At 34.7% G+C, this 27,801-nt stretch overlaps 1 protein-coding gene across 1 annotated transcript; it reads left to right on the plus strand.

Annotated features, from left to right (window-relative positions):
* Nucleotides 1-1,039: 1,039 nt before the first annotated feature.
* LOC123564033 (collagen alpha-1(XXV) chain-like) lies at nt 1,040-27,707 on the plus strand. Its single transcript, XM_053526053.1, has 6 exons — nt 1,040-1,279; nt 7,057-7,119; nt 8,049-8,621; nt 22,679-22,900; nt 24,113-24,250; nt 26,691-27,707. Exons 1-6 carry the CDS (start codon nt 1,087-1,089, stop codon nt 27,419-27,421), a joined length of 1,920 nt encoding a protein of 639 aa, XP_053382028.1. The 5' UTR covers nt 1,040-1,086; the 3' UTR covers nt 27,422-27,707.
* The last annotated feature ends 94 nt before the right edge of the window (nt 27,708-27,801 follow it).

Here is a 27,801-nt window from a genome sequence, read left to right on the forward strand (position 1 = left end):
TCATTATCAAATATTTCAGTGAGGACATGCTATTGTTTCGCGAAAGCGTCAACAGATTTCACAAATTAATGTTCGTCCAACAAATTCGAAAAAAAGGTGAATGCCTACTTCCAAAGACATATTTTCAACCTATGGCGTTGTACCAGCCTTTTGTAAATTTTTCGAATGCTTCTGTCTCTTACTCCAGTGTCCTCTTTCCATGGAGGAAGGGAATAAAACACGTAGTCATCAAATTCCACGAAATGTGTATGTGTATAACACCTATTACAAGGGTTGTTGAAAAAGTATTGTAAAAAGTGTTAAATATTTGGCCTACAGCAGTTACGTACAACATTTTCTTAGTAGAGAACATTGTGAAATATAGTGTGCAGACCAACTCAGGAACCCAACTGTGCTAAAAAGTGCTTTTATATCGACTGCCTATATCAGATTAAGTACAACAAAGATTCACGGGAAAAGGTAATGTAAGCTTTGGTGTCAAAGCTTTTTTGAAAGTTGAACAAAATCACTTCAAGTTTACTACCTAATATGACAGCTCACCAGTGCATCTTTTCAGAACAGTTTTATACACTCTACCGAATACAACTGCAGAAACTTAATAGTTTTTGGAGGATCAAGCATAATGCAAATTATTCCAAAAGTTTGCAACTGTCAATTCTACGTGTCACGGGTGAAGCACTTAACCGCTACTTTGCTTGAATTATAATCTTCTGCTAGTATCAAAGTAATTTCATATAACGGGAGTCCGAACTCGCAAGCTGAGGTTTCTTAATTCCAACCATTTAGCTACAGCTCAACTTCTCGTATTGACTTATTACTTCTGTATCTTTATACAGACATTATTTCAGCATCTTACTTGAATTTGTTTTATAATAATTAACTAGAAATTCATGATACGAGATTAAACCCTGCGTTTTTAAGAAAGTATCTTTTCAGATGAAAACTTTTTATGTTCCCCTTTTCTATGTAGACCTGAATTTCTCGCGGATCGTGATAAAATCGTAATTGGCCGAATTACAGGTGGTATAAAAGCTTGGTTTATGCCAGAACAGCATCAGTCTGTGTAACACACTCTGCAGTGCCACAATGGTGACAGGCAAGTGTTTTCTCCTCTTGGCACTGGCCACTGGGTCGTTGGCTATGTCGGTAACAGACATGGGAGGTTGTGAGCAGCAAATAGAGGAACTTCGGGCGCAGATGGCAGAAAACCAAATACTCAGGCAAAAACTTTTGGACAAATTAACACAACTGGAAATCGATATTGAACCAAACGAACAAGGTAAGAGATTTAAAGTTTGTCTTTCTCTTTATTACTTAACCAGTAAGTCAACTATTTTACTAATTTATATAAAACATGAGTTTACTTTAAACAAACCAATGTAAGTTGCAGAGTTCTCTTTCCATTTTATCGCGAATAATCATAATGACAATTCCACAAAAATAAATCAGTTTTCAAGTTTCTGTAACATTTTCTTAGACAACTCATTACTATTTTCCTATATTCAATATCATTGCAAACTTAACTAGAAACAAAAATCAATCCCATTTGCGTTTACCGATATTCAATATCTATAAAACAATAAATCGATATCCTAAAATTGAAACCCGTTTATCAATGAAGCATCTAATATCATCCTGTAATTTTATAAGCAAACTTAACGATATCTAACAACGAAAAAGTGTGTGTATATAACTTAAAAGTAACATGCTCTGACAGTGTGAGAGCCTTATAGTTGTACTTTTTGTTACAGTAATGATGTCATTACATATAGAGATAGTACCTAAGTTTTTCAAATCATAGGTTTGAAGTTAAAAAGCTTTTAAATGAAGACAAATGTCCATATATTTCTCAAAAACAGAAATATAGACAATATTTTAACCAGAAGTGCGGAGTTATGAGCATTTAATATTTTCATGATAACGAAAATACTGTGATCAAGGACATGTAACTCTTCTTGAACATGGAGAGCATAAACATCAAAGGGACATAATATAGTCAATATTTTCTAATTGGGTGCATTTGATTTAACATTCAACTTTGATCTGGATTGCTAAATACTGATCCATGATACTGTGTGCTAAAAATTTAGAACATCTGGAACAGTCTATTAACAGAAAAAGTATGCTTTAGCAGAATCTAAATAGTTAAGCTCTAACTGGGACTCGAACCCAGGACCTCTCACACCTAAGACAGACACTCTACCACTTCCCTATAACAGCAGTAGCTAATAGCTATGCAGTTTAATTGCTGGATTACATTGAGTGAACTGGAACAATAATCGGTGAACTCCGGATTATCGGCGTATTCGCTTTGTTACCTAACGGCATTTTTTGTGTAAAGAAAAAATATAATCTAATGCTGCCAACGTCATAATTGGTCAAATCTGCCCAAATTTCTTTGACGTGTTGTTCAAAGTATGAACTTACTAACTGGCAGTACCAGTGAAATATTACTTACACTGAATATTTTATATTTGCCCTTTTTGCAGCTGCCGAACGGCAAAGACGATAAGATTTGTCCAAATATAAGTAATTATTTTACCAGTTTTGAGAGAATTTCAATTAATGGGAAATTACAGTTACAAACTAAATACCTTTCTGCAACACATGGAGCCATTAGCATTCACTGTCAATCAGTATTATGACTAAGATCGACTGTCATTCATTCATTTCAAAGTTTTATAGACAGAGTCCGTTGTTTACATTTTTATCGTAACCGGTGCACTTGTAAAAATCACTTTAGTTTGAAAAATCAAAGTATGCGAAGAGCTATGGTACGGTCTCTATTACATACATAATTTTATCATTAAAATACTGCAGTTATATTTGAACATGGAAATGATATTGACTGGAATGTGCAATTAATTTTTGAATAGTTCGGGTTACATTATCTATGGAACGAGGCTGCATTTCTATTAAATACGGTACTGGTAAACAATTACCGAATAAAGAATATATCCTAAAAAGTGTGTGTCCCGGAAAAAAAAGTAATTTGATAGTTAAGTTTAATTTTTCAAATTAGTTTGCACTCTCGTCTTGTGAACATACGCTTTTGCGCGAACTTCTTGTTACCTAGTATTTTTAATGTATGTGAAGCTTTTGTGCGAACTCCTTGTTACATAGCATTTTAATGTAATGTGAAGCTTTTGCGCGAACTCCTTGTTACCTAGCATTTTTAATGTAATGTGAACCTTTTGCGCGAACTCCTTGTTACCTAGCATTTTTAATGTAATGTGAAGCTTTTGCGCGAACTCCTTGTTACCTAGCATTTTTAATGTAATGTGAACATTTTGCGCGAACTCCTTGTTACCTAGCATTTTTAATGTAATGTGAAGCTTTTGCACGAACTCCTTGTTACCTAGCATTTTTAATGTAATGTGAAGCTTTTGCGCGAACTCCTTCTTACATAGCATTTTAATGTAATGTGAAGCTTTTGCGCGAACTCCTTCTTACATAGGATTTTTAATGTAATGTGAAGCTTTTGCGCGAACTCCTTCTTACATAGCATTTTAATGTAATGTGAAGCTTTTGCGCGAACTCCTTGTTACATAGCATTTTAATGTAATGTGAAGCTTTTGCGCGAACTCCTTGTTACATAGCATTTTTAATGTAATGTGAAGCTTTTGCGCGAACTCCTTGTTACATAGCATTTTTAATGTAATGTGAAGCTTTTGCGCGAACTCCTTGTTACATAGCATTTTTAATGTAATGTGAATATTTTAGACGAATAATATATAACATTTTTATGTGATTATGCCATTGTAAAATTTTGTCAAAAGAGATGACCACTGTGCTTGCTCTACATCAGATATGACCATGCATCGTTAATATAAAATGAAATAAAAAAAAAACTTATGACGTAAATAGAACAAAAATGTTTCATTTATAAAAAAAGTTGACAACTGGAATGGAAATATGAGATATAGTAAATGTTGTTGTTTTTTATTTCGTGCGAAATGAACGACAGAATATGATTAGTAAATTAAGTATGAATCTCAAGCGCAAGTCCTGTATTCGTATAACCTGGGAAAAATATATTCCTTTCTCAAAAATTAACCAAATTATAAGATACGTATATATTGTATGTAATAGATGACAGGAATTTTATTGAATGTTTCGTTGTCACTTTCTGAATTTTTCCTTTTTTTTTTACAGAATTAATCGTCAAAAATTGATCTGTTATTATCTGTGAACATTGCATATCAATAGTAATACCCTATCCCCAGAAAAAAAGCTTCTTTCTTTTCGATGTGCTCACTAAAGTTCGACTGGGATAAATTATATTACAGTCCGAACGATTGAGAGATTTGTCTCTGTCAGTTAATTTCTGTCTGTCCGTTTTTAGAAAAGAAAAACCAAATGAGTAGTTTGACTGAAGGAATATTATTCTATTTCCCAGTGTAGGAAAATATAAAAGACATACATTTGATAAATACTTGAAATTGATATATAATCGTACATAAAATAAAAGGAATAAATCGTACGTTCAAAAGTTATAACACAATTCTTTAATAATGCTTAAACGGAAAATTATAAAAAAAAATTCTTGGCATACATATCTACAACAAGCTCGAAACATATATCATTTATATCACATTAACAGTACAAAATATAGATATGTGAGTATGAACTTTTGTCTTTGTATGACATTTAAAAAGAACATCTTAATTCTTTAAATTGCATCATTGAAAACAAGAAACATCTGTTTTTTTTTCTTTTTCGTTTTTTTTTTTGTGTGTTTGTTTTGTTTAAATTAGAAGCAAATTTAGCACATGAAAGGGAATGGAAATCTACAAAAAAATACTTTTAAACTACATCTGTATGAAACCAAATATTCAACGTAAATGAGTTACAATTGACACATGTTATTAGTGGTCAACAAAAAATCTAATATTGTCGTTTGTTGAAAAATAATGCACGTACTTATTTCCTATACTGTTAGAATGCCAACTGGTGCTCTATGAGCATACAACCAGCATACTAAACACTATTTTGTATTTAATATTATTCTTCCGTCAATCAACATTACCACACCTTGTCATGAATGTGGTTTTAGGCCGGTTATATTACTAGACAAAATGTCCGAACCTCAAACTAATTCCAACATGAAGTTATATTGCTGATTTATAATCTTTAGTTAAGTATACAATACAGGAAAGAAGTCCTCAAAAGAAACACAAGCCAAGATTAGGTGATATTTAAGGGCAGCTTCCTTTAGATTTTAATTTCACAAAGTATTGCAAATTTATCTTCAATATAATCAATTAAACAAAATAATAGTATCATTTCTTTAATCACACGCATTCATTGCATACTAAAGCAGTCCAAGAAGCATAAATAATTCTCGTCACTGTTTAAGAATTTCTAGACAATACTGATATTATCAAGTACCCCATTCATTTACAGTAACATTGTGAATACTTTTTTGTTTCATAAATCCCCTATGAATGTTTTTCCCCTTGTTTCTGACTTTGAGATACACATGTTTGGAGTTCAAATGTGGATGAGTCTGTTTTAGAAATATGTATGTATAAATTTGGTTAGAGATTCTGTTCTAAACTTTGACACATATGTTCTGAATTTTGACACTAGCCCCAACGCTTTATGACAAAGATGGGAAAATACGTAAGGTAGGCTACCAGTAAGTGCCAAAGATCTTAAAATATCTTTTTACTGATATCCAAAGAACCCATTCATGCTGTAGATTACCAGTAGAAGAACAGTACAGGTCCAAATAATGAGTATTAGATGTAGACTTGACTTCAGAATTTCAGATGCAATATATCAAAAATGTGCCTTGATTTTTTAGGACCCTTTTCTCTTTCGTTTCCTTACATACTACTAAAGTTTATGTTGGAATTACTTCAACCTCAAAAGTTAAAATGAAAACCTATTTAGTGCACTCTAATGTTTCTTTTTTCTCACAAAAAAATAAACTAGGTCACACTGACTGACACAGCTCTTGTAGTGTCGCGATGCGTATTTCTTTAAAGACAGAAAGAACGGGTTTATTTTGTTTTGCCAGACTTGTAGATTCGATTATACTTTGTAAGCAAACATACAGGAAATAGCCGATAATATGATTCTGTTTGCCAACTGACAGAAGTGTCGAAGTAATTGACCGGAACAGTTTCCTTGAATAAAAATACTGTTTTATCAGCAGTGTTCAGAGAAAAATATTTCAGGAAATGGAAGTGTATTTCTTTAAAAGTAATATAGTAATATAAACTGAATCAAGTTTGGAATTTGCACTTATCAAAGAATGAAAAGATACTTTTTGAAAACTTGAAGTCTGACCAATTTGCACAGTTTATAAACATTTGTGCTGTAATTATTCAAGTTATATATAATAAATTGCAATACAATATTATCACAGTAAACTGAACCAGACTAAACTTAGATGTATGGTAATTAATTTTAAAGACACGACATGATTTTTACACATTAGTCTTATCTTCGTAAACTGAAGTGATTTACACTTACACATGTAATTGTTTTCATTGTGATCGATAATAATAATAATTATACTAGTACGAATCTTTTTTTTTTTTTCTGAGTTGAACCTTTACCCTGCTAAGTGTCTAAAAAGGACAGAGACATCATTCAATTTGGACAATACCATTTATTATTCGAAGGGGTGTTCACTGGAATTGTACTGACTGAATAGCGAACAGTGCAGATCATGATCAGCCCGCAGGGACGTGCAGGCTGATCTTGGTCTGCACTGGTCGCAAACGCCAGCAGGCTAAAGGTAAAAAAGAAATAAAATGTTTCAAGCAAAAAAAATAAATAAAGACTTGCTCTTGATAAGCAAAAACATGCGTTTGATTGCAATATTCTTTAAGATAGCGACAATAGTTGTACATATTTCAATATTACCTGCAGAAATGATTGACGGTTCTTTTTATATTGCATAAGTCAAAACAGATTTAAGTTAACACTTTAAGACATACAGACCTAGTCATAGAATATTAAATAAAAGACAGCTTCAGTTAATGATTAATTGAAAAAGTAGCCTCGAAAGTATTTCATATTACTTCCGATTTTCTATTTTAGGTGTTGTAAGGCACAAGAGAAGCTACTATCTTGCCGGACCACCAGGCCCAGCTGGGCATCCAGGTATGAGGATTATTTAATGTATCTATATGTATATAAAATGTACATTAAAAGTTATAACAATGAAACAATATTTGCAGCAAATGCCAATGAATCAAATCTAATTCAAAATGTACGTACGTATCTTTGAAGACATAAACATTGACAAAGGCTTATTAATGTAATTAACAAATGAGCCGTGCCATGAGAAAACCAACATAGTGGGTTTGCGACCAGCATGGATCCAGACCAGCCTGCGCATCCGCGCAGTCTGGTCAGGATCCATGCTGTTCGCTAACAGTTTCTCTAATTCCAATAGGCTTTGAAAGCGAACAGCATGGATCCTGACCAGACTGCGCGGATCTGGATCCATGCTGGTCGCAAACCCACTATGTTGGTTTTCCCATGACACGGCTCAAATATTTGTACACATATTGTTCAGTAGTAATGAGTTACAGAACAACAACTCTTTGCGACAGCTCAGTGAGCAAATGCCTCACTTAAAGGTTGTGACAATTCGCCAATTTACGTATGATTTCGTATTCTCGTATGTTATTTCGGCATCCTTCGGCCATAACAATAAATTGATGTTTTTATAACCGAAGAATGCCGAATGCGCATTCGGCGGATACGTAATCGAACGGAATATGCCGATTGCCGTTACGAGCTCACTACCTCGTTTTTGTTTTGACGAAATTCTAAGAAAATGTACTAGGCCAGGAGCCACTGACTTATTTGATATTGTCCGCAAATAATGACGACTTTTTTAATATATGCAAGAATCATTTTTATTTGAGAAATTATGTTATTTTAAACAATTAAACTTCTTAAATTAAAGTTTTCTGTATTTTCATATTTTGTTTATTGCAATATAATGCAATAGCAACCTTTTCGCGTTTTGAACTGTGGTCCTTAGGTCTAAGGATTGTTTTAAACCTTATTGTTTACTTTAGGTGAGCCAGGTGCCCCAGGTATCGACGGCCCCCCAGGTGCACCAGGTGTACAGGGAGAGGGTGGAGACAGAGGTGAAGTCGGTCCACGAGGACCAACTGGACCTCAGGGTCTTCAAGGTGAACAGGGGCCACAAGGACCCGTCGGACCAGCAGGTGAACGCGGAGAGTTTGGAGCCCCAGGATTCCCGGGTGAGAAGGGTGACATGGGCCCACAAGGACCACCAGGTGTACCAGGGCTTGACGGACCACAGGGACCAAAAGGCGAACAGGGAATGTTCGGACCACCAGGACTGCCAGGAGTTAAGGGAGACCAGGGTGACGCAGGATCTCAGGGGGCCCCAGGTGGTCAGGGAGCACCAGGAGAGCCTGGAGAACAAGGGCCTCCAGGCGTTCCAGGTATGCGTGGACCTCAAGGTCATCCAGGACCACAGGGACCATATGGGCCACCAGGTATTCCCGGAGATAAAGGAGACCGCGGATTCCCAGGTCGCCCAGGTGTGCGGGGTGCCCCAGGTTATCCCTACGTTGCCGCTGCTGTTGCCGCACCAATGGGAAAAACACATAATCAAAAGGGTTAATTAGAACTTTAATTAGCACGTGCAATTATTCCAGCTAATCCGGCCCGGTCGGGTTGGTATCTGTACTTTATCTTAATTTATCACTAATTATGAAATCTGCCGTTACATATACCTCTTTTATTCGATTCCATTATTTTATCTGATTTTGTTATATGATAATAGTGTCACAGAGCTCTCTCAAACTTTCCTTTAGTTTTGTCAATGATCTGCATCCATTTTCAAATTTTATTTTATTACAACTTTTTAACACTATACACGCTTATTCATCTAAATGATTTAATCCTAATTTACGTTTCTCACTAGTATATTTTATGTTCATTTTCAATTCTTTGCTTCACTCTTTTACATTTATTTATGGTTTTATTTTGTTCTCTTATTTCATGTTAAACACCAAAGTCGTGTGATATGTCAGGCCGGTGCTGTGGGCGTAAATGAAATAAAATAATAAAATTCTTATATAAACCTTGTTTTTATTAACCCAATTTAGCTGTTAAGAATAAATTTAATGAAATCTGATTTTATTATTCTGTAACAGTTTCCCCTGTCCTAAACACTTGGCGATTAACTAAACAGGTGGTGACAGAAGCATTTTAGTTATGAAAAATAGCATGAGCATGAGCAGCTTTGCTACCATTTTAATTTATATTGGACAATTGAAAAAAATGTGTGATTATTCTGTCATGACTCGATTTGGTTACCAGTGAAATAAAGAAGAATGTCAAGCTATGTATTTTTTGCGATAAACAACGGTTGGTGGGCGGACCGGTAAGCAACGTTAATTATAACATGGTACCTGGTTCATTACTACTGGGATAAATGAAGTCCACGTAATTGTTATCAAAACATATCATTGAGCATTAAGAATGAAAACAAGCAAGGCCGTTGTTTTTGTTTGTCCTCTCAATTAAACGCATCTGAGCACCTGAATGATGAACCGTGGTAAATTAGAGCTGTCGTTTGTCGCAAAATGTAAATAGCTTCATCTGTTTCTTTGTTTATCTAGCAGTTAAATCGATTCACGTTAGATAATTGACATTTAATGCCCCTTGAAATATGTCTAACTATATGACATTGTTACCAATATAATATTTAACCCAAAATCATATCATCTGCTTCCTTCATATTTATATGATACTGTTGAATTCTGATTTTCCCTGAGGAGGGTGGACTATTTAATAATAATATAACAAGGGTAATAAATTAGAATAATTTTGCCATCTTACATATGTATTGACTGTATTGGAGTTCCCTCGAATCTTATAAGAAAGGACTGAGATAAAAAGACGTTGAATTCGGAAGATTCTCTAGACAGACTTTCAGTATACGTTTTACTTCTCTACTGAAAAAAGCTAGCATTTACTTAATTGGAAGATAATTTCCATTTAAAAAAAACAAAACATGTTTACGCCCCAATCTTCTCTCCCATGGGGAAATTGAGCAGCTATACATTGACAAAATACCAGAAAAACTACTTGTTTAATTTAGCCAAGACTCGTTATGTAGCATAAAGTAATTAACATATAACAAAGTAAAACGTAAACCGTAACAGGCACAACTATCATTTTATATGTACATTAAATTTTGGTGAAAATTGCACACTGAATACTGAGAAAATATCTCATCCGAATCTTTACATTAACATAAATATATGCACCTTGACCAACACACAGGTTCAGAGATTTTATGTTATATCATATACCCTACTGTTGTGAGAAAATGGAGGTTAATTTTACAAGAACTAGTTTATCATTGCTATTCATAAGCGAATTTTTAGGGTTCCTTGATTCTTTGAATAAAATGACTGTAAATTTTCTTTCTATCATTCAAAAAGTAACTAGTGAAATTCATCTCCAAATACATTTTGAGGACAAAGATGACAAAAACCAAACATTTTTTTTATATTTAGAAAATTTGTCTTTATCTATAGGAAAGTTGCAAAGGTATTTAACAAGGGCAATCAGTTAAGTTCTACTCAAAATTAAAGTATTGTTTATATAAACGGTAATTCATGTCATACTGATTCTGCACAATAAATTACTACAGTTTTTAGTACAAACTAAATTAAATTACAAAATAAAGACTGAAATAAAGGCTTTTAAACCTTCTAGTGGAGACAATTAATATTCAAAAAAGACATACATCTGAAGCATTTCTTTGAAGAATAACTCAAAAAAGAGTTTGAAGGAACTGATATCTTTCAGAGATGGTCACTGCAGGCCTAACTATAGTAAAGGAACCAGCGTGGGAGCGTAATGGCGGACAGGTTTTTGAACACTAATTTTTCAATTGGCATGGCAACAGAGGTCTAAATTAAAGCAAGTTTCTGTTTAAATTTCATTGCGGATGTATTTTTGACATTTTGGTAGGAAAAATGGGAGAGCAGGTTGTATTTGGTGAAGTGAAGCTCAATTTTAGTATGAGTAGTACTTCCAGGTCACAGCAGTGTGATTTTGATGTGATTTTACAGTAAGCAAATGTGACAAGAGAAATCTCTCTTAGAAGACACATGACCCCTACTTTTCTCTTCATGCTATATCAGTTTTATCATAACTCTTTAAAATGAGGTAAGGATTTGTTCTCTGAAATGGGTCTAGCTATGTTTGGTAGCTCTTTAAAAAATGTCAGTTTTATATTGAATATATAGGGAAAACTATTTACCTGTTTGTGACCTGCAAACACTGAAGATAAAACATTAAAAATCCTTTAACTTTTGGACAAAGAAAGTTAATCTAACAACGAAAACTATATGTTAGAAAATACTAGTAGCCTGCAATGATTTAACGAAGTACTTGGTCTATCAAACCCGTAACAGGAGTTCCGACTTTATCGTGTAAGAGTTAGCTATGAAGTATAGATCCAAGGTAGTAGCAGGAAGTTTTATGCTTTTAAGAAATCTTGAATTATGTATTATCCAAAAATGTTTTCCATTCGTACAGTTCTTGCCCATGGAAAATACTCAATACTTTTTCGAAATGTTACAAACGTTTTACCAGGAAAATGTTGCTTTTATGCTAACAATGATATAATGAGAGTTTTATAACAATACAAATACCAATACATAAAGTCAAGATTGACAGTTTAAAGAAATAATTTCAAAGATGGCTGAAAACTACCACGAAAATACTCTACATAATTTTTGACAATACCATTACGGAGTCAGTAAATGAGGTTAACTTTGGGATCTCAAGCATAAGAATAACTCCAAAACTTCTCAGATATAAGTAAAGCCAGAAGTTCCTAATAGAGTCTTTAGAGTTCTAGCGAATGAGTCATTATATGAATGGTGTAGTTTTACCAGTTTCTTTAAAGGAATACTCAGGTATTTCTAAGATATAGATCCATGACTTATCTTTACTAAATTACTCAGTCAATCAAAGCAGGCAGGTTTAAGTCTTTCGTTAGCACCTCTTTTACATGTACAGGTGTTATCAAGATCGCTGCAGTTCGCATTACACGCATGCATATCAATTTGCCCTTGACATTCTTTCAAAATATCGAGGTTTGATTCGTCTTTTGTCACATATATCATACATTTTCTATCAAAAATATATCTTGTTGCAGATTTTTGCTGAAATGGACTGGGCTTGACGGGACTTATTTCACCCATGACTTTGCCAGAAGGTCACTGGTTTTCACTGTAGTGGTTACTGTGTGGGGAAAGTTGTCTACAAAAGTTATATTTTAGTTTGAAGACATCTACATAGGACCTGTAACGCATTTCTTAACTTACAGAAAAAGTTTTGGCGATTGCTCAGACTCATCTTTAACAACATTTCAAATCTAATACTTAATAATTAAGGCTTAGTATGGGGGCCTCCGTAGCCGAGTGGTTATGGTCGCTGACTTCAAATCACTTGCCCCTCATCGATGTGGGTTCGAGCCTCACTCGGTGCGTTGAATACTTCATGTGAGGAAGCCATCCAGCTGGCTTACGGAAGGTCGGTGGTTCTTTCTACCCAGGTGCCCGCTCGTGATGAAATATTGCACGGAAGGGCACCTGGGGTCTTCCCTCCACTGTCAAAGCTTTGAAGAGGCCATATGGCCTATAATTGTGTCGGTGCGACGTTAAACCCAACAAAATAAATAAATAAATAAGATTTAGTATGGGTAAATTTGTTGATTTATACAGATTTAAATGTAATTGGTATGAAACTGAATTTATAAGAAGAAATGTAGCCAAGCAAAAGAATAGAAAACTCGGCTTGATTGAGCCTTTTCATGAGAGATAATGGAAAGTGCAACACTCCTCACGCCCTCTAGCATTTCTAATACACATGTATTGAAGACATAATTCACTACATTAGGCAACTGTGTTCTATTAATATAAAAGTTATTGAACTTGAGTATCTATGTAGCGATAATACACGTTTTCTTTGTGTATTAACGTCTGTAGAAGCCCGCGGGATTGTTTGTGACCGAGACCGAAGGTCTCAAATTGAAATACATGCAGTCATATACACTGACCAATTTATTTGAGACATTGTAAAATGGACTCGTAGCTATATTAAATGTCGCATTAGGCTTGATTTCAACTCATTTAGATTTGAAGATTGAATACTGCTTATGCCGGTGCTAGGGGGCGTGGGCAGTGTTGCTTTTTTCCATTACTGCCCATGAACAGACTCAATCAAACCGAGTCTGCAATTTTCACTATTTGCCTTGTTCTCGGTGCTTCCGAGAGATCTACTTTCCAGATTTTTTTTATATAGATTCAATGCAGATATAATTATGATGAATTGTGTGGTAAATATGGACCCCAGGCCATTTCCTGGGTGCACATGACTGAGCCACAGAGAAGGGCTGATAATAAGCAATGGAAGCGAAAAGATCAAAACCGCCCCTATAATGTCAAGAGAACCATAAGTTCGAAAAAGATATTGTACGCAATTTTCTTCAATTCTAGTGGGCCAGTCGTTCAATTGCCTTGTTCATCTGGTCCTACAGTCACTGGAAGATTCTACGAGAACTCTGTACTGAAGAAAGTGAATGAGTTCTACAATAAGAAACGTCCAAGCAAAGGATGGTTAGGAGTCCATCTTATATACGACAACGCCTCCTCCAGCAAGTGCGATGTTGTTAAGTCATTTCTGGCTTCTGAAAAGGTTGGAGTTGTAAACCACCAGACCTGAGTCCCTGTGACTTTTTTTATTTCCAAGGCTTAAGAAAATCCTTTCTGGAAAGAAATATAAGTCCAGAAGTTCTCTTGCAAGCCACATTTATCAATGTCTCCAAAAGATACCAAAAGAGGACTATTTATCATCTGCTTTTCGCGATTGGGTAAAAAGGTTACAAAAATGTGTTTCGGTGAAGGGGGAATACCTTGAAGGTTTGTAATAAAACTAATTTTGATAAAACCCAATGACAGAACTTTTTGGAGGACCCTCGTACATATTTGATCGTTTGAGGCTTATATCTTTATTAAAACATTGTTTTTCAATGACATAACCAATTGAGAAGTAAGTTAACCATTGACGTAAAACATTCATAAATTAATACTGCATTTAATAACAGTTGTTATATGATTATGAAATACTCTACAGTTCCTCATGAGAGTTTTACACACCCTTTTCATCTTATGCACGATTGCCCTTTTCTCATGGCTCTCGCCTTTGTAATATTGGACTCTCGTTAGTCCCTGATCCTCGTGCTGCTATTAGTTATAGAATATTGAAACATTACGTTTATGTGTTTGTGTTTGTGTTTGTGCATGTGTTTATAAAAACTGTGTCTTATTTGCATATGTCTTTTTTTCTTCAATAAATTGCTAGTCAGAACAAATGTGAGCAAATGCTTCAGACTTAGGAATGAAGGCAGTTTGATACATATAAAGTGCTGTAAACATATTGATGGCCAGCTTATAATGAGAATATCGAGTATTCTCACCCTTGATTATCGATTGTGTTAAAGGGATAAGGTCAGTAATTCGGTCGAAAATGTGCTTCCGTGGTGTAGTCGAAAGAATTCCATAATAAATAGATCCTAATTTTCCCATTTTTTGCGCAAATTCGTGTAGAACGAGTGCTTTAATCACCATTTTTCACTACTAGAATACATTGTGCATGAAATGAGACGGTTTTCTTGTTCATACACCCCACATGGCAAGTGTTGCAGATCGAAACCGGAAGTAGGTGTTTATTGCGCGGACGAGAGCAAATATGCGCCATTTTTAGGGTAGCAGACCACAACTGACTGGCATTTCACTAGGGACTACATAACCCCCCATTTTCTTTTCATTTTTTCGTTAATTTGTGATAGAACTTTTATGAAAAATAGGTGTAGGAAAAAGTGATGTTCTCTAAAGATACGTGAAGACGACCTGAAGTTGTCGTTTTTTTATATGAAACAAAGAAGGATTTGAATTACTGACCTTTAACCTATAAGAGCTGAAATAAGACTTTTCTCGAAACACATCGAAATTAGTCTTAAAAGTCTTCAATCGGTTGTATATGATATAAAAGAGTGTTTCCAATGCAAAATAATAATGAAATCTGAAAAAAATTGAATTTTGACCATATTTTGCGTAGATGCGCCTATTTCAGCAGTGATTTCTGGGATTAAAAATGCAATATTTTGTCTCTAGAATGTCAGAAAATGCACAAAATGCATCCTTCCAGGTCTTATTCATGACGGAATGAATGATATTTCAGAATCCCACTGAAAAATAATGCAAACAAGTGACACTTTTACCAAAATATACAATAAAAGGACCATAGGGCCAAATTTTAGCCCAGTAAATGGGTAGGGGGTGGCTTCTATTAAATGTCTATATTTCTCTTAAATCTCGAAATTTCACAATGAAACTTGGCAGTATGTTTGGTATTACATCTTTCTTGAAAACAGAGATGAAAATGGTGTGAAATTTGATAAGAAACATTTCTTATAGGGATAAGGTCAGTAATTCGGTCGAAAATGTGCTTCCGTGGTGTATCGAAAGAAGTCCATAATAAATAGATCCTAATTTTCCCATTTTTTGCGCAAATTCGTGTAGAACGAGTGCTTTAATCACCATTTTTTACTACTAGAATACATTGTGCATGAAATGAGACGGTTTTCTTGTTCATACACCCCACATGGCAAGTGTTGCAGATCGAAATCGGAAGTAGGTGTTTATTGCGCGGACGAGAGCAAATATGCGCCATTTTTAGGGTAGCAGACCACAACTGACTGGCATTTCACTAGGAACTACATCACCCCCTATTTTCTTTTCATTTTTTCGTTAATTTGTGATAGAACTTTTATGAAAAATAGGTGTAGGAAAAAGTGATGTTCTCTAAAGATACGTGAAGACGACCTGAAGTTGTCGTTTTTTATATGAAACAAAGAAGGATTTGAATTACTGACCTTTAACCTAAAGCAGTTCCCTCTGATTGGATTGTCTCCCTTACATTAGCAGAAGGATTTGCATTAATTTTGGCATTACATTGAAATACTTAAGCTCGCATATCATCCATTAGAAAGCAATACAACCTGCATTTTACTTAAATTTGCTCTGGCCATTTTCGTTATAAATCCAATTGCTTAATAGATTCATACATCAATGGGGTTCGAGCCTCACTGGGGCCGTTGAATACTTCATGTGAGGAAGCCATCCAGCTGGCTTACGGATGGTCGGTGGTTCTACCAAGGTGCCCGCTTGTGATGAAATAATGCACGGAAGGGCACCTGGGGTCTTCTTTCACCAAAGTTTGGAAGTCACCATATGACCTATAATTGTGTCGGTGCGACATTAAACCCAACAAAACAAATAAATAATAGATTCATACAGAAATATTATTTCTGTAAAAACATACAACATTTCAGTAAAAAAAAATGTAAAAGCATTATGTTAGTTTATGATGTTACAGAAGTCGTGTTTTTATGTATCAAAAATGAATACATTTAGATAAATTGCTTTCCTTTTCTTTTGAAACTTCAATTCCGACACATATTTCGAAAAAATAAACAAAAACAAAACATGTAAAGAAATTTTTCTCCTTGATAAAAACGAGACTAACATAAAGATACTATACAATTATTGCCTTTTGGTGAGGTTGATATCGCTTTTATCAGGTCGATAAATCCATATATCGACCGAACCTAAAAGGCACCAATTGACAATTGTTTTATTATTAAATCCAGCCTACTTAAATAAGTATTGAAATTGAATACAAATATCTGCAGCCTTTGGTCATTTTTCGCACTAAATTGTGTACGACGTCGCATTGTTTTGACGTCAAACCGTGATGACGTCACAGCTGGGGGTCAATATATGTTTTTGGCTCCGCCTTCGAGTCAATACGGCTTTTTATCAATGATCATGTGACTTCCAATGGAAAGGAATATATACATGTATATAGATTTAATAATAAATATATTTATTTTTGTTTACATGCTCTAATCTATATAACAGTAGTTTTATGTCACTTTACATGCCTAAATGTTTTCTCTTTAAAAACATGATAAAAAGTAATGAACTAAGCAATACTGTACCTCACATAGACATTTGCAATAAAAATGCTAGGCAGATAACTTCCGCCCCGAATTCACCGTACGCCTTTAAGTAGACATGCATGTTAGTAAGATTACCAATTTTGACTGGACTTGATCTTTTCTATTGTCAGATAGCTGTAAAATGCAAGGTTTCCCATAAAAATTGAGGAAAGAAGGAAACGTGTTAACTAATGAATCTATTGGTATATGTGTATCATAAACCTTTGGAAAATGTCATTGAATTATAAAAATAGTTCTGTCTACTTTTTATTTTTTTATTGATTTTTTGTTTTGTTTTCAAGCTTGATTTTTCCTCGCTAAAATAGGCATGTTGTTGCTTGTCTGTTATTTTTCCCTTGTAGATCTGTGGAATGCATGTTCTATCTTTTATATAAATAAATGTACCCAGTCCCTCCCTACTCACAACTTTTACTGTTCGCCGAAATTGCTATTAAGATATCACTCTTTTTTTCCCCAGAATCTGACTCTTATTGACTTTTTTCTCCTATCGTCAATAGTTTTAAATACTCCAACAATATTTAACTAATTCATGTTTATTCATATTGCCCTCAAACCCCATGGCTGTATTTTCCTTAACAGCTAGGTGTTCTCTACTATTCTGATCGATTCTACTCTATTCTGTTTCCTTGTTCGTATTATTCTAAACGTTATCATTTAATATCCCTGGATTGAATTGTCCATTGTTGGTATATGCAGTTCCGTAAAGTTACACCGCGTAAGTTGCAAAAGACGGATTTACAACGCTTCTGGTTGCCCTGATGTTTTACCGGATGTTTTGATTTCAATGCGCATGCGTTCTTTACAGGTGGCAAAAGAACGCTCAACAAAAAATAAACCTATATAAAATCATCATTATATTACGCATTGTTTTGCCATCACACAATTTATTGTACAGAATGCATTGATTAAAGATAGATATGTTATTAATCATATCTTACCTGAGAAGCCGGCTTTATTCTTATTTTCGTCAGAAAAGAACAAGCATTCCCAGGTCTAGATACACTCACAAAATAAATAAAACTTGTTCCTTACATTTGCAAATGTCATATTTTCTTTCATGTATAAATCTGGTATAATAATAATAATAATGTTATCTGTCATAGGATTTTTTTTATTCAAATAATTGTTTATATTTTTCTGAATGACATCTATTATAAATGCTTAGGGGACGCGGCTCACTGGCACTGAAGTTGCTGTTTTAAGTAGTATACGGGAAATTATTACGTCACTATTTGCAACTGACATGATAAAATAATAGATCACCTTGGTGATCAAGACCATAACATTGGCCTTGTTTGTAATTTCGAGTATATTACCTAATTAGACTGTTACTGAAGCATATAAGATGTTTTTGATGTGACTTACTTTAATGCCCTTCGGTCATCAATGTCATAATTAGTACGCACTCGGATTAATCATATCACATGGCAGAGCTGTTTCGTAAATAAAAAATAAACATATCACACGATATCTAAAAATTTAAGTAAAAAATATAAGAATATCCTTTGGAACTTTGATGGAAATTTCCCTTTAAAACGATTTTTATATAGAAATAAAAATCTAAATTCGTAAGATCTGGATCAAGTCAAGTACTTTAATTACTACTGGAATTTACTTATTTAAGGAAAATGCGTATTATGTCTCTAATGTTTATATTCTTGATCATTTTCATATTCCTAATATAATTGAAAATGTACCGTGCGCAGTAATCATTAGCCTTAAATTAATAAAATAATTATAATAAACTTTAATTCCGCAAAAATAGATCATGGTTTAACAACAGATAAAGAATGAGAGTGTAGAACACCCCTCCCCGCTACCCAAGATTATCTATTATTTATTTGAATACGGAATAAATTGATCCCCATTTTGGTGTAACTGGATACAAAATCAAAGGAAGGAGTCCGTCTTTGTTAAATTTAGCATGGGGGACTGCGGGGACTTTATGGGTGTGCGTGTGGGGGGAGGGGTGGGGGGGGGATGGGTACATCAGTTGGAATAAATCTGTAACCCCGTCGAAAATCTTTAGTTGTTGAATTTTTAAAATCCAGACTTGAACTACAATTAATTAAACTTTTAATGATATTACTATGTAAGCTAATTGCGACGGGTTGTAAGCTTTTTCAGATCGTGTTAAGAAATGTCCATACAAACATTTATAAGCATTTTAAACTAAGGGAAAATATCAATTTCACCCTGAATTTGTCGAGATGAAAGATCTATATCGCTGAAAAATAGTGTATTGCCTGTTCATCATCAGTTATAATACGCATTAGTTAGAGTATCTCATTTTGAGCAAGGCAGTTGTGGATGTGCAAAGATTTACATATATTTTCCTTTGTTTATTATAAAACAGACTCATATTGATCGAACAGATTGAAATGTGATATAACTTTAACGTAGTTTATATTGTGCGGTCATGTCTTTTGCCCTACGTAGAGTGTAGTGAAATTTTACTTCCGTTGCTAAGGACCGCGCCGAGTATAAATCCATCTATAGAGCATTAAGAAGTCTGCCAGTTTTTAGTTTTTTGATTAACATTGCTTTTACCTACTTAAAGTTGTAAATATGTTATCATAAAGGTCAGAACACCTACAGATGTGCTAATAAGTTGTTCTATTTGGGAAAACATGATTTATTTGCCTCTAAAGTGATTTTTTTGTGTATATTAGTGATTTTCACTATATGCTCAAGAAGATATTCAGTTAGAATAAATATTTTTACATTTAACTGAAGAAGAGAAATTGATGTATATTGTCATATCTACTAAAACATTCACAAATGTAAAGAAACATTTGAAATTAATCATTGAATACAGTGTCCCTATATACTGTATTGCTCAAAGCTTTATCAATCGGGAAGCCGATATTGAAAATTTTTAAAAGGCGGTGTTCAAAACATCCATTTTGTGCATCAATGTTTGTGCTCTTTAAGCAAAATGATTACTACATATTCTTCTTCGGAATAAACCAGGTGCTTATTTCAGATAATTGGCAAGGGCTGCCTCAAAGAAACGCTTCGTTAACAATTAAGACAGCTTGAGTTACGGAGTACAAAACCAGAACGTGTTTGCTTATCAGGTTGAGATGTTTTTAATCAAGTTCATACAAAAAAGCTGAAATCCAATATGAATAAAGTAGACTTCTTTTATTCTGTATATCATTTATCGCTTGTTGCTAGATAAATATGCCAAGTTAAATGAATCTCCAATTCAGCTTCGTTTACTTGTAAACATCATTATATCGTTTTAATTTAAAATATGCGTTTTTGTTATTTCATTTATAAACTAAATGACTATTTAGATTAGAAACTGCTATTCTATTTTCTAGAAATGTTAAATGCTTTTAGTTGTTTAATAACACATCTAAAAAGAAGATCAAGGGAGTCCACTAAACCGGGACAAAATAGACTGTAGTAAAATTCCTTGGATTTTTACTAAACAACTTCTTTTACACAAATTAAATACCTATAGGTTTAATGCCTATCTGTAAAAATAGTTTTAATATAGTGTTAAGCGTTATTACGTCTACTTCAAGCTGTAAGTAGGTCGTTACTGTGTTAAGTCCCTGCATAAAGATCGTACTAACTAATGTAAGATGCTTTTCATAACCAGGGTCAGAACGTTTTGAAAACTTTTTTGTAGAAGCTGACGAGCCGCCTGAAAAACAACCGTCTAAACAATAGGTAAAACAACCGTCTAAACAATAGGTTTTGATTGAAGCATAAAACAACCGTCTAAACAATAGGTTTTGATTGAAGCATAAAATTCAAGCTCATCTTACACCAATGTTTAATGACACAACTCGAAAAAAAGCCAAACTAATACAAATACATTGGAACCCCCCTAAACCGGACAGCCTCCAGACCAGAGTAAAGTTCAGTTTTGAGGGATTTACGTTTATGTACACGTACGTGAAATATGCAAAGTTTTCAATCTAAGCGATATTTACGCCTGCCCACAGGAATATTACTATTTAATTAGTTCTATGGTCTACTGGTCTGCCCAACGACGCTTCAGTTTTTATTCTACATAATTAAAAGCTATTGACCGGGTTTAAGTCTTTTCAGACTCTCACTCTATCTATCAAAATACACAAACTCAACATACAGTAACTATCGCATAAATAGGCAATAATTTTCTGTTGTGGGTTCCAAAACCATATCTTTAAGAGTAAACGCCGATACTGACAATAGCAGCAGAAGAATCACATACTTTCAAACGTACAGAGTTAATTTTTATGTTGATGGCAATCGTCGTGGAATGATGCATTTGTTTAATTTACCCTCCGTCATCAAACTTAGGGCATCTTTGACAAGTTGACACACGCAAACTAAATCTTTTCGGAGAAGGGTAATAGTACTTTTTCGCTGCCGAATAGGACATACATGTCTTATTAGCGCTTTTAAAAGTATCCTGAATGCATATCCTGTCGGAAACTTCTGACTATAAAACAAACATTCACTGACTGCCTGCTCAGGAAAGTAGTACATACACTGAAACGACAACACAAGTTGTTAATCTGTATTAGACATAAAAGACAGTACTTGCGTGGCGAAATATGTTTTCTTCACAATACAGAATGCCTTTCTTATGATGTTCTTTTGAATTTTAATCAAAATTCTTTCAGATTTGCGGAAAACATAATGTAGACTGCCCGGTCTTTGCCCGGGAACGTAAAATTTACTTTGACGATAAAACTAAAACGATGTAAACTGAAAAATGTTATTCAAATTACAGGTACATAGTCAAAACTACTACTATGTTTTTCTATGCACAAAATCCATTTACAATGTTACACCTTTTTCGTTATTTTTCATATAAATGCTTGATTTTTCATCATTCATATTTATTTTGACAGGATATCATCGATTTCGTCGCAGCGCCTTGACACAAGGAATCTTGATAATATAACAAAACAGTACTTGCCAGGTGAAACAATTATTTCTCACAATACAAATGCTTTTTCTCTTGTATACTTTAAATTGATTTTTTATCATGCACTTATATAATTTTTTTATATTGTGGAAAACATATTAAAAACATCAGAATTGTTTCTACGGCGGGAAACTAAGCAAGCAGACCAGCATGATATTTACACACCACGTACTTAAATTATACCAATAGAAAATCATGATAGAAAGAAAACACGCTGATGGAATAAAACTCCCTTTTCACAATTAGAAGGTCAATTTTTAACTAAATTAATTGGTAAATTGATGTTTTGCCGTCATAAACAGAAGATACGTAATTAATAACATTACTCTGTCTGGTCTGTTACTCTCTTCAGCTGGAAAGGCGTGTCTTACCAAGCGCACACATGTTGTAGCTCCGCCTTGTTTACCAAACTGCCGTCCTCATGTCTATTTATATCTACATAGATCTTACCTGAATTCTTGCCTACAACATAAATTATTATTCTTTTCCAGAAATTCCACCTTCTTAATTGTTTACTCTAAGTCCCTCCCATATTCTATTGAACGATTTCTTATCGTCTGTGAAGATAAGATTTCATATCCAGTGTATCAGCCAAGACGCTGGCAGTGCTTTGTGAAAAAAGTAAACATATTTATTAACAATGGCAGGCCGCGTGCTTTTTCTCTTGTCTTTAGTTGTTTTTGTGAGTGCTACGGAAGTTCAGGACCAGATCAAGAAGTTAAGGGAGGATATTCGGACCCTGCAGAGCCAAGTGGATGATGAACATGATATTCTGTTCAAATCCCAGGCCCGCATTGAGCTCCTGGAACGAGCTGCAGAAGAAATGAAACAGGAACGTCTGGAGATGTGTAAGTACTTTTAATTAATACAATGTCTTTAATTAGAAACCATGTAATTAATACAAGTCACTAACTCTTATAAAATGCAGTGATTTGAATACAAAATTATGCGAAATGGATAGGTTGCCGACCGCTAAATCGTCCGGCATGGATTCGAACCATTTTTTTTCTACTTTCGACCACGCTTCTCTATTTACGACAACGATAGATGTATTTCATATAGAAAGCGAGCTCTAATTCAGATACGTAAAGGTAAAAATAATTGTTAGGTTCCCAGTATTTGTTTTTCTTTATCGACAAGGTTTCAATATTGTACAAAGCAATTTTATTCAAAATATGCTTTTTACCATCAATTGCTTGCCGTTAATGATTGGTTATCACATCCGTTCTGACTAGCAAATTTAATGTTGGGTGAAAAATCTTTATTTATTGCTTTTTTTTATAAACTGATAAAAGTCTAAGTACATCGTTTCAGTTTATAAGTAAAACCTAAAATTTATTACAGCTTGTACAGGAAAACGTTTCTGTGTTACATGAACGTAAAATATTTTTCTATCATTTTCTGCTGATAGAAATATTTTTTCAAAGTATATTTTATGTTTGGGTGATCGAGTAAATCATTTATAGTATAAATGTATACATGTATACAGTATAATTATATTCAATTTCAGAAATATTTTTGAAATAAAACAATGCGTTTACTGAGATGCTTTCTAAGATAATTTGTTAAGTGATATACAGAATGACAATTAGATCTAAGTATGACAAACTTTAATCATAACATGTTCTTTCAGTAGGAAACTATCTTGAAACAGTTACTTATCGATCTGCCTGTGAAACGTCGTTGTCTTGATGTCTAAACGCCATTTTCCACAAGATTTCATAGGATTGCATGGAAAGCTGCAGCTAAAGAAGTTTATTTCAAAATAGTACTGTGATCAATGCCTGAAAGAATTGAACTAATTAATAAGCACATCTTATCTCAATGTTATGGTGTAGTATCAAATTTCTCATATGTACATATCTGAAAGGCATGATACTGAATGTACTAAAATATTTAAAAAAAAAACGATAGAAATTGATACAAATGATAATTTAAAACATGCGGACACCACTACAGTTTGAAAGCATTTTAACTAGTAAGAAATTTTGTCTTGTTCTAATGAACTTGAACAAACAAGATTCTTTCACGATTTATATATTGACATATTTTAATTTCAGCTGAATTGTACAACCGCCAGAAGCGTCATGTGTTGTTCCATCCAGGCCCTGGCATGAAGATGGCAGCAGCACAACCTGTACTTGCTGGGAAAATTGTACCAACTGATAAGATCCCAGTAGGAGCCCCTGGACCTAAAGGTATATAATATACAGACATAGATTTGTTACGAGGTCCTACGGGACCTAAAGGTATATAATATACTGACATAGATTTGTTACGAGGTCCTACGGGACCTAAAGGTATATAATATACTGACATAGATTTGTTACGAGGTCCTACGGGACCTAAAGGTATATGATATACTGACATAGATTTGTTACGAGGTCCTACGGGACCTAAAGGTATATAATATACTGACATAGACTTCCTTGTTAGACCCCGGGACCTTAAAGTACATGTACAATACTGACATAGACTTGTTAGGAGGACCAGTGGGACTTACTAGTTAGGCCTTCTGGATTTCAAGGAACATTTATTGTGTTAGAGTTATGTGTCTGCAAGGAACTGAGGAGTTAAAGTTCATAAAAAAGAATAGGTTTGTTACGAGGTCCTACGGGACCTAAAGGTATCTGATATACTGACATAGATTTGTTACGAGGTCCTACGGGACCTAAAGGTATATAATATACTGACATAGACTTCCTTGTTAGACCCCGGGACCTTAAAGTACATGTACAATACTGACATAGACTTGTTAGGAGGACCAGTGGGACTTACTAGTTAGGCCTTCTGGATTTCAAGGAACATTTATTGTGTTAGAGTTATGTGTCTGCAAGGAACTGAGGAGTTAAAGTTCATAAAAAAGAATCGGTTAAGATTTTTGATCGAAGATTTTTTCCAAAAATTGTCAATTACTTTCTGTAAATAAATCAATCTTAGAAATGTGGGTACCTGATGATATGAAAATAGCTAGAGTTAAACTGTTGTTAGTAAAACAGAAACTTGAGTAATCTCCTGCATCCTGTCTTCTTTCATTTTTGTGCTACGTAGATGATATAGCTCACAGAAATTAACTTAACTTTTAAATAGTGTATGAGTTTGCTGCGTCTTAAATCCTCATATTTTATGTGGCGGCTATAAGTAGGGCCTTTTTAAACTAAAGATTCCTATACTGTACCGGTATAGACATGCTAGTAGGTTACCTGGACCTAAAGGTACATGTACTATACCGGCATAGACTTGCTGGTAGGGCTTTCTATACTTAATGGTACATGTAATATACTGACATACACTTGCTACTATGTCTTCCTGGACCGAAAGGTACGTTGTTATACTGGCATAGACTTGCTGATAGAGGTTTCTAGACGTAAAGGTAGGTACATGTACTATACTGATATAAACTTGCTACTATGGCTTCCTGGATCGAAAGGTACGTGTACTATACTGGCATAGACTTGCTGGTAGCGCTTCCTACACCTAAAGGTACATGTAATATACTGACATAAACTTGCTACTGTGACTTCCTGGACCGAAAGGTACGTGTACTATACCGACATAGACTTGCTTGCCAGGCTTTCTTGATTTAACGGTATACGTAGTATACTGAGACAGACTTGTTTGTAGGACTTTCTGAAGGTATATATACTATACTGACATACACTTGCTGTCAGGGCTTATTGCACCTAGACGTACGTTCACTATATACTGAATACACTTGCTAGCAACGCTTCCCGGGCCTAAATGTGCATATATTTATTGACACAGATCTAATAGTAAGGCTTCCTGGACAGAAGGGTAAGTATACTATACCGACATAAATATCATGGTAGGACCTCCTGGACTGAAAAGTACATATACTAAACTGACATCGATTTCCTAATATAGTAAGTCAAGACAACGACCAAACTTGCTATTTTGACAATTGGGGTAAAGTAAAAATTACATCGTCCTTTTAAAATCTTAAATGTAGCACGGAATCAAACAATACATACTTTTAAACATTTAGCAGTAAAGCAATTTGGAAATATACTAAATTTGATAATATTTCTGCCGTTCGTTTAGCTACAAACAAGACAGATATAACTTAGTCAATAAAAGCAAGAGAGGGTCGTGTTTAGACTGATCTGAATATTTTTTACCACAATCAAGTTTCTATGATTGGAATTTATGGGAAATAGCACAAAACTGATGATATTGTGGCGAAAAAAAAAAATTCAACTCTGTAGATTCTAATGCAACTTTCACAGTTGTAAGGCAACAGTGTAAAATATGGTTAAATATAAAAAATAAGCCTGTGTGCTTATTTTATATTTAGAAAGAAATTAATTATTATCGTTTTAATAAATACACATGCAAGTTCCAGGTATTAATCTACGTTATCCAGATAAAAGAAATGCGCCATGACTTCCGGTTTATCAAACGTTAGGAACTACCTTAAGATTATTATCAAAACTAATAATATTTTTTGCCAGATCGAGATTCTATACTGTTTCACATATGTTGCAATAGCGGCGAAATCTTCAAAAATCGTCAATCTTTTTCAATATGACAGTACTGTACAAATCACAAGACATACCAATCTATAAACGTTTTTATAAATATATCTAATAACATATATTTGACATAATCTATATTCAGGACCCCCAGGCCAGCCTGGACGAAATGGGCGTGAAGGACCCCGTGGTATTCGGGGAGATAAGGGACAGAAAGGGTCTACCGGTACAAGAGGGCCTCCTGGCTCCTATGGTATGCCAGGAGTTGTTGGTCCACCCGGAGAGCCTGGTCAGCCCGGGCCTAAGGGAGAAATGGGATTTACAGGATTTCCTGGCATTAGAGGTGACTGGGGAAGTGAAGGTTTGCAAGGTCCACCTGGACAGGACGGACTTGTCGGACAGAAAGGTAACCGCGGACACCCAGGCTTTATTGGCGCCTTTGGATATCCAGGCCAGAAAGGACATAAGGGATTTACCGGGGCGCCGGGACAAGAAGGAGTTCAAGGTATTGAAGGCGCATATGGAGTTACGGGAAAACCTGGCTCACAGGGACCAAAGGGATACCAAGGACCGGTTGGACAACAAGGTGGCGACGGAGTTCCAGGATCTAAAGGTACAAGGGGTGACCAAGGCCCGCCTGGGACAAATGGACCTCGCGGCTTCCCAGGACCTGCTTACCCTGCGCACTACGCTCACGCGCTAGGAGGGTATCCAAAGAATGCTGCTGCGCCGAGGTACGTGTACCATCCTGCGGCCGGTGTTTCCAAGCTCCACAGTGCGCCTTCTAAGTACGGTCCTGTATACCCGGCAGCACCAGTACAATTTAAGTACGCACAAGCAATGGCGATACAACAAGGATATCAACAGAAAGGATAAACAGTATCTATAAAATAACATAATAAATATTATACTTGTTAACTTAAAGGTAACGAATCCAGTGGTGCTGAAGAACTACTCAGCTAATATAAGTACATAAAAATGTCTTCCTGGAATAACTAGATATCTTACACAAAACTTTTCCTGATTTTATCACTTTTGTTAATTTCATTAAACACTCTTTTGAATTAAATATGTGCCAAATTTTATGCTATATGGAAAACAATGAATATTGAAAGTAAAAGACAGAAGGTTTCAAAACTAATTAAAAAAATCTTTTGTTGTTTTTCGTATTGTTTTCAATATTTACTTATCATCTAAACACAAACAAAAAACAGCCCAACCAGACAAAGATGGTATGGAACGATTTCTTGAACAAT

This window comes from Mercenaria mercenaria, chromosome 2 (assembly GCF_021730395.1).
Source record: "Mercenaria mercenaria strain notata chromosome 2, MADL_Memer_1, whole genome shotgun sequence".
Classification (NCBI taxonomy): Eukaryota; Metazoa; Mollusca; class Bivalvia; order Venerida; family Veneridae; genus Mercenaria; species Mercenaria mercenaria.